At 40.9% G+C, this 9,241-nt stretch overlaps 1 protein-coding gene across 1 annotated transcript; it reads left to right on the top strand.

Moving 5' to 3' along the window:
* Positions 1-579: 579 nt before the first annotated feature.
* On the top strand, positions 580-2,264 carry LOC134856644 (carbohydrate sulfotransferase 9-like). The gene is made up of 2 exons (XM_063872924.1): positions 580-754; positions 1,399-2,264. The coding sequence occupies exons 1-2, from the start codon at positions 580-582 to the stop codon at positions 2,262-2,264; spliced, it is 1,041 nt and encodes a 346-aa protein (XP_063728994.1).
* Positions 2,265-9,241: the final 6,977 nt, after the last annotated feature.

Raw genomic sequence — 9,241 nt, forward strand, 5'->3', positions numbered from 1 at the left:
CAGATGAATTTGTACAAAAATTTGCACCATGCATCAAAGTGTAAACTAACACGAAAATATTTTATTCCTTAGAAGCTTTTTTTGTCGATTTGAAGCTGTTAAAGCCTGGTTGCTCCAATTTAGGACTCGAATTTCAAAATTAACAAACTTTGCAGTAGTGCTCTCTGCATTCTTGAAGTTTTGTTTAATAAATCAAGATGCGTGGCATTTAGCATCCAGCAAACAGTTCAAAGTTGGTATCGCAACATTAGTGCATAGATCTCGCGCGAGTGTGCATGAAACTAGGCGCTAGTAGCTCGATGCAACTATAAATTGAGCTCTAGATAACACATAGTCTTTAACCGAACAATAATTTAACAAATTCACACATTTCCATTGCTCTGAAATGTGGTATTCAATTTTTCACTTTGACTTCCAGCTGTTTAATTGATTGCTTTTGTTTTCCAAAATCTGATTAGATTTGATTAAATTTCCAAAAAGGACAAAAATTTTTTTCCTGAAATGAATTCGAGAAGAAAACTGGTTCTTTTGATTCTAACTTACTTGATCCTTCTGACATGTCATATGAAATATTTCTACATGAAAACTCACTCGTTTGACTCCCTCATGAAGTATCTAAACTGGGGAGCAGGAAAAAACTCAAAGAATTCTGATGATGTGTATGCTGAAAATGGATGGATAAAGGACAGTGGGGTGAAAAAGTGGGGATTCTTCCCTGAAAACGAAACTTCAGTAGACGTTGAGGCTGTGCTGGGTAACAAATTTTAATTTAATCACCGACAGTGGAGCGCAGAGCCAGCGAAGCGTGTTCTTGATTGGTTATTTAAAGAAATAGGATTTGTGATGACCGTTTTTTATTCATTATTTTTCGTAATTTTTTTTTCAAAATTGTACTCTGCGTGTTGTGGTGTTTTAGAGAGAAAACTTTGAAAGAGAATTGCAAAAAAATGATATGCTGAGCCTGTCTTTCCGAGAAAATTATAGATCAAAAATTTTACACTAAAGTCTTCACCTGTAGTCAAGTTGGACAAAATCAAGTTCGTCACAAAAAAAAACATATTAAAGCTACCTTGAAAAAAATTTCCATTATCGTTGTAGAGAAGAGAACTGTTTTTTAAAATTATAGGGAGGGAGGGAGGGGGCGTGTGAAAAAAGGTGGCGTATTTTTTATGAATTTTTTGGAGAAATTTTATTTTAAAAAATGACGCCCGTTTTTTTACTCCTCTGTTATAAAAAAAGTCTGAGTAAGTTTATGTATGATCCCAGGTAGCTGCTTGCAGGAAACTATAAATATTTTGCTTTCTGCAGAAAAATTTGCATCGGTGTTTCCCAATTTTGTTGATCAAAAAATACTCAGTGCTTAACTCCTAGCTGACAATAAGAGAATTGAAATTTCAGCCCAGCGACTATTCACCCTGCAAGAACACTGCGACAAAAACTACTCACCAAATAAAAACGGGTTTGTGCCCAGAAACGAACTTTTAGAGCAGTACAAGAAGAAGCACGGAGATGCAATAAGTGTACTGTCGCCATACAATTTGTACGAATGTAGGATTGCAAAAACTGGCACAACTATGCGATCAGTTGTTTTGTGGAAGGCGTTTCACGGGGGACAAAATATTCACACTCATCATTACCAGCACCCTTCCGAAGATCTAAAAGTGCCCAAACTAGACTGGTTTGACGCCGAAAAAATATCATTTATGACTAGACACTATTTGGGTGTTATTTTTGTACGGGAGCCACTAATGAAAATTGTATCATCTTACTTTAGCAAATTTTGCAATCCAAAATGGAACAGAGTATACGCTAAAAAGTTTGGATTTGACGCAAAATACAAACCAACGCTAGGAGAAGTTCTGAGAAAACTGGCCAGCGGTGAAAATCTACCTCTATATTCGACCCACGACGACCATTTTATGAGTTATTTTGACAAATGTGACCCATGTTTATTGGAGTACGATTTCATTGGTCGCTTTGAAACTTTGCAGAGGGATCTGAAATACCTCATTTTTAATAAAACTTCTCTCCACGAAGGGTTGAGCAGGCCTGTTGAAGATGCGCCGTACTCGGGCAAATTCGAAGACTGCCGCTATTCAATTGACAACCCCGAGGCCTATCGAGATGTGTCAATTGAAGATGTGAAAACTCTGATAAAAAACCATAGACAAGAGTATGCAGCTTTTGGGTATGACGCGGAAGCTACAATTAAATACTTCAAAGACAAAATTCTTGATGTGCAAATAGAGTTGGGCGACGATTGAAGTTGAATCAGCCGAAAAAAATATTGCAAAATTTTTGTCAAAACTGAAAATATCGAGTGAATTATAACGGTCGTCGGCAAAATCATTTGAACTTCATACAGTTTAAAAGCTGTGAGCTATCCATGTACCGTGTATTCTACTTTTGTGTATTTTTCTTCCATGTACCGTGTTTTTTGACTTTTGTTTATTTTTCTCATTACAGGAAACTATATGTTTATTTTCTGTGTTTAATTCTGTAGACTATTCAATGATATGATTTAAAAGTTGTTATAAAATGAAGAAACTCTATCATACAATATTTGATCCCGTGCTCAAATGTTCAGTAGCACCAATTCAAATGTCAGAACCATCGCAGTTCCTAATGATGAGATCACGGGCGGAATTGGGGGGGGGGGGGGGAGGGCGGGGGCGGAACCCTCTTTTTTCTCAGGGATTCGTCCACCTCCCGACCCAAAGGGTCCCCCTTTGTACTATTTTGAGAAATCCATATTTGGTGACAGACCTTGAAAATATTTCGAAGAGCGCCTTTGGCGCCAATATATACTAATTTTGAGGGGGGAGCGCGCGCCGGAAAAAAAGCGGTTTTTTTGGTCAAAAATTTTCAAAAAAGTGTCTAAAATTGCCCTTTTAGGCCTGTTTTTTATAATTTTGCCTGCGGTTTAGAACGTTTGGCCAGGGTATTTTTAATGCTTTGGGAGAAAACCGTAGATCCACCCCTGGATGAGTTAAATGAAAAAACTGACTTTGTTTAGAAACGGACTGTTAATGAAAAAGACTATGCTTAGACAGACCTGATAGTTTTTCAAAGATCCTCTCCGAATAACACAAACCATAGCAGCACTGGATTTAGGGGGGTACGCCCCCCCCCCCCTCAGGGATTCGACTCCCTGCCGACCCAATGGGTCCCCCCTTTGTTCTATTTTGGGATATCCATTTTTTATTTAACTGACCTTGAAATGTTTCTAAAGGCGCCTTTGAGGCCAATATATGCTAATTTTGATAGGCGTCTGCGCCACGTTCGCCTTGGTCTGGAAAGTTGCGCCGATCTCGCTTTGGTCTGCAAAGTCGCGCCGTTTCCGCCTTGGTCGCGAAAGTCGCGCCGTCCACGCCTTGGTCTGAAAAGTCGAACCGTCTTTGCTAGAGTCGCGCCATGGTTGCTTCGAGAGTCGCACAGCATCCGATCCAAACCCAATTTGCATAGTCGCGCCGAGAGTTTGAGTATCGAAAGTCTGGGCCTAAAGTCTGGAAAGTCTGGAGATGAGTCGCGCTGCATCCGCATTAAGACCCAAATTGCATAGTCGTGCCAGGATTGTGAGTCTGGAAAGTCTGAAGATGAGTCGAGCCGTGGGTCGCGAAAGTCTGGACATACCAAAATTTGATCGCGAAAATCTGAGCATACAAAATTTGATCGCGAAAGTCTGGACATACCAAAATTTGATCGCGAAAGTCTGGGCATACCAAACTTGGTCGCGAAAGTCTGTACTGACCAAACTTTGGTATTCCCAGACTTTCGCGACCCATGTCCAGAATATGTTGACCAAGTTTTCGTATGTCCAGACTTTTGCGACCCATGTCCAGAATTTTGCGACCAAATTTTCGTAAGTCAAGACTTTCGCGACCTACGGCGCGACTCATGTCCAAGCTTTCCAGACTCAAACTCTCGGCGCAACTATGCAATTTGGGCCTGAGTCCGGATGCGGAGCAACCCTAAAAGTCTGTACATGATACTAAATGACATCATTTTCAGTCACATATTTAAATTTTTTTTGTCAGTGCAGAATTAAATTGGACAAAGGGTTGACTGATTGCCTGGATTCTCAAAATGCATGGAACTAATTAACAATAAATGAAAAACAGCAAAAAAGTGACCATCAAGAAGAAAAGCAGAGTCTGTATAGCTGCATATAGATATAAATATATAGTCACAAATCCACACCAACTGGGCTAATACTACCGACCCAAGAAAAAATTTAGAACATTGTCGAAACAAAAGCTGGATCAATTAAATTTTTTTGAATGAAAGTAGAGTTCTTTTGAAAGTCGTGATCTGTGTGCAAGCAGGATTTGATAGGTGATTAAAAATAACAAGAATTTGAACCTCTGATGATGAACACAGGCTGTCACTAATGACTTGAAGTCCAGTAAAGTTTCCAGGAATTAAGCAAGTTGGAATCTCGGATTTAGTATCATCGAGAAAATACATTGGCGGAAAAAGCAATCCTGTGGTGCGTCGTTGTTTAGACTTAAACATGACGTCAACAGTGTGCTAGCTATTCGTGCTAAATTCCATTATCGGTCAAGGTCGTTACCGACCTGCCAATCCACTCTAGTCTTAACAGCATGCGCTCTCTATATATACTCTTCAACTTATGAAAGATTTAAGTTGCATTCAATTCTATTGTCATGACATAATTTAAATACTAATCTATCTATATTATTTATATGATAACATAACAAGGAGAATTGATTCTTGTTTTACAACTGTCTTTCGACGTATCACATGGCGCAGCCAGCAGTTTCGACCTCAGAGGATCGAACTGACCTGTTGGGCGTATCCGTATTTTGGCATAAACCAACTGCGGACCCACCACATAGCTGGGATTCGTGGATAGGTCAATTCAATTTGGCAATCACTCTAAGAGAGAGATGTGATCCACGTGAGTTATTAAAACCTCCGGGTGTCGTACACGAAAATCCTGCTCAAAAACCAGAAGTTGTGGGGGCGGATGAAGATGCTGCAGCAATCGCAAGTCGTATTGCACGTAATGACGCGGCAGTCCGGAAAGTCACAGAAATGAATGAAGAGCGCCGGGCGAAAGGTCCCCGATTTGCACCAGGAGTGTATTATTTCGAGGTTGAACAACGTGTTAAATCTCGTTTATTTTTCTCGCTCGGCTCAGAAGGGAGGAAAAGATTCCTCCAAAGTTATCCCCATGCGGATCTGAGCGAATTAACGTTTCGGGAATTCCATGAATTCTGTGTCCTCCTGTTCAGAAAGGAGAAAAATTTCATCATCGAACGTATGCAAATATACAACGCGGTACATTCAGACCGAGAAAGTTTGGAAGCATTCTATTTACGTTTGACGGGACAAGCCGCCCTGTGTGGATGGACAATCGATCAAGAAAAGGAAGTCGTACGAGATATCTTCATTGCCAAAATGAGATATAAGGATATTCAGAGAGAATTATGTATTCATCCAGGTGCTACTCCGGAGGATTCTCTGAAATCAGCTTTATTGCAAGAAAAGGGAGCACAAACGGCCACCGATTTGCAAAGGCAACTCGGGAGTTCGTCGTCGTCGGGCAATTTTTCCCAGGCAGGTGCTACCTTGGGTCAGAATTCCCGGATAAAACAGGAACCCACCTTCTCTGTCCAGGGTAAGAAGCTTTCGGACAGGATTAATCGGGCACAGAATAGTAAGGAAAAGGGGATCAACGAGAAGTCGAAGTCGTGTTATTTCTGTGGTAACAGATTCTCAACAAACCACAAGCAGAGTTGTCCAGCCAGAAATGTTATTTGCAGGAACTGTGACAAAAAGGGTCACTTTGCCAAATGTTGTAACTCTAAGAATGTAGCGAACGTGGAAGCTGAGTCAGATGAGACAGTAGAAGAAACTTGTAATTTCATCACGTCCGATAGTGAGTCGGAATTCACTGTTTTATCTGTAGCAGCAGAGGAACCAAGTCTCCCAAGTAGGTCAGTGAAAAAGTTGGAGGTGGTCAATGCCGCCACGGGCAAGTTACGTTCCATCCAGATAACACTACGTTGTGGCAAGATGTTTTTCAAGGCAACAGTGGATATTGGGAGTCCAGCCTCCTTCGTGAATAAGAAGACAGCAGACTATATTCTGAAAACGGTTCCTTCAGCCAAGTTCTTCACGGTTCAAGAAAGTCCAATTGAAACAGTATACGTTGACTATAATCGGAAGAAAATTGAATTGATGGGTACGTTAATTATGGATGTATCATCTTTGGGATGGCATATCAAGTCTGCAAAATTCCTTATTTCAGAAAATCGAACACGTTGTTTACTGGGTTTGGATTTGCAACCCCAATTGGGAGTAAGAACAACGCAAGTTAGACCAGATCGTCCTTTGGTGGGAGAAGTCTCCCAATCAAACCCGAATTTAACATCGGATTCATGGAAATCTCACTTTTACCAGAAGTTCCATCGTGTATTCAGTAGAATCGGCAAAGCCAAAAACCACAAAGTATTCTCTACGTTCAAGTCTCCACTCGTCCGCATTCAAGAAAAGGGAAGGAGAGTGCCGGTGCATATTCAAGATAAAGTTGGTCAGGAGATCCAAAAACTAATTCATGAAGGGCACGTGGTTAAATTGAATAAATGTACCAGTGAGTATTTCATCTCTCCGATAGTAATTACGGCCAAGAAAGATGGTTCTGTGAAATTAGCTATGGACGCTAAACCTATGAATGAACAAATTCATAAGAATCATTACCAAATGCCGAATTTGTTGAAACTATTGGACTCGGCCGCCCAGATAATCACGTCGGACATTTCAGGAGATGTTTGGTTTACGTCCTTAGATTTGAAATACGCCTTCAGCCAGATTCCGCTCAGTGAGGAAGTTAGTCGACATTGCAATTTCAATATCGTCTGTGGAGAACAAACTGGCACGTATCGGTTCAAGACGGGGTTTTATGGTCTAACGGACATGCCAAAGGAATTCCAAAAAGCGATGGACAATACTCTCCAGGGTCTGTCAGGAGTATTTTGTTTCCTTGATGATATTCTGATTGTTTCGAAGGGTTCAGTCGAGGATCACAATATTCTTGTAGACAAGGTGATAAGTCGTCTGGATGAAGAAGGTTTTGCTCTGAAATTTTCGAAATGCGAATTTTCCTTGAATCAATTATCTTGGTTAGGATACAATATTGATTCAGAAGGATACAGACCGAAACGTTCTAAGATAGAGGCAGTACTTGCTCTGGAACCACCAAGGACACTCAAACAGCTCCGTTCATTCATGGGCATACTCAACCACCTACAACGATTTTTGCCGAATCTTCAGGTCCCTTCCGACCAATTACGCCCGTCACTAACGCCAGGTAATAAAAGCAAACTTGTGTGGGGGGAATGTCAGCAAATGGCGTTTAGGAACATCTTGCAGTTGATAGCGAACATAACAAAAATGTATCACTATGACCAAAGTCGGAACTCGCGGGTGAAATGTGACGCCAGTCATAGTGGTCTGGGTGCGGCATTAGAACAGGAGATAGAAGAGGATGTTTGGGTGCCAATTGCTTTTGCGTCACGTTTTCTAAACGATCAGGAGAAGAAATACAGTACCAATGAATTAGAACTTCTAGCGATCGTATGGTCGTGTGAGCATTTTCGAACGTACTTGTTAGGAAATCATTTCGTGATTCTAACTGATCACAAAGCAATCATATCTGCATTAAAGACGAATCGCGGAAACAAAACTTATCAGTCACGTTTAACTAGATGGGCTGATAGGTTATTACCTTTCGATTTCGATATTTTTCATATCTCCGGCTGTAAGCTAGGAATCGTGGATTACTTATCTCGTTTCCCAACATTTGAAGCTCCACGACCAAGCAGTTTTGACGAACAATATGTCGTCAAATGCATTAGTCGATTCTTTGATGCGTGTGAATTTTTGGACGGTTGGGTCAGGCATTACACTTCATCTGAAGAGTTATCTAATACCGCAGAAATAAGTCAGGATTATGTCGTACCTGACCAAATTAACCTAGTTGAGTTATTGGGAAATTGTCAGTCTCGGATCAATTGTCCCGATGTCAACAGTTCACTTGTTGCATCGAACAAATTTGGAAACATACCGGTAGAGGGCGTCTTAATTCAAGACATTCAATCTACATCGAAAGGTTTATATTCGCTAGAGGGCGACAAAATCTTAAACATTACTCAAAATAACTCCTCTAATCTATCGATTCCTTCTCCGCTAGAGGGCGTCCAACACGTTGGCTCATATTCTAGCCAATCAGCGTTGAGTATTAACATGCCGAATTTTGCCACTTTCTCAGCATGGATCACATTTTATCTGCCAATTCTGATTTCATTGTGGATTATTATTTTGGCCGTGAGTGGTTGTCATCTGTTGTCGTTGCTAATCAATCTTTTTGCCTTGATTTCATCATATCGGATCTGTTGGAGTGCAATTAGATTATTGAGTGCTTTTCACTTTCAGACTGCAATGAATCCCAACACAAGTACCAACAACACAAATGACAGTTTCGAGCAGCTGTTAAACCAGTATCTGCCGGTCACTCAACATTGGTTCTCCTCAGATAGAGCCAGGCCGCGGTTTCGCGCGGGGGCTGTTCGACCCAGAAGATCATCAACAATTCAACGAGGAGTGGAACTGAAGAGTCAATACGCAAACCTTTGTTATCTCGACTTCAAAGATCGCATGCGGGTCAGTTAGCAATGGTTGACGCAGCACAATACATCTGGTGGCCCCGAATGCATCGGGACATCATCCAACTTTGCAAAGATTGTCCTCAGTGCACAAAGTTTGGTAAGAATTTGAAAGCGAACGCATCATTTAATTCATCCAAGCCTTTACCTCTTTTATCTGGTCCTAATGAAGAGCTGCAACTTGATTACGCAGGCCCTCTACTTGACTCATTTGGTAATAGTATTTATATCTTGGTCGCAATCGACCGTTACTCAAAATATCCGTCGGCTATGATTACGCGTTCCACGGGAGGACGGAAGATCATTAAATTTCTCAAATCATATATTCAACAGCACAGTATCCCCAAATCCATCAAAACAGACCAGTACTCCGGTTTTAAAAATAAATTAGTGCAAAATTTTTGTCTAGAGAAAAATATCGCACAATATTTTTGCCCGGTGGGGGACCATCGTGGTTGCGGTTTAGTCGAACGGTCGATACAAACAATTAAACGTCGTTTGGGGGCCTCTCGGTTAAGTTCGGATTTCTCTAATGTTCAGGATACTCTTAG

Source organism: Symsagittifera roscoffensis, unplaced genomic scaffold (genome assembly GCF_963678635.1).
Source record: "Symsagittifera roscoffensis unplaced genomic scaffold, txSymRosc1.1 SCAFFOLD_279, whole genome shotgun sequence".
Classification (NCBI taxonomy): domain Eukaryota; kingdom Metazoa; phylum Xenacoelomorpha; order Acoela; family Convolutidae; genus Symsagittifera; species Symsagittifera roscoffensis.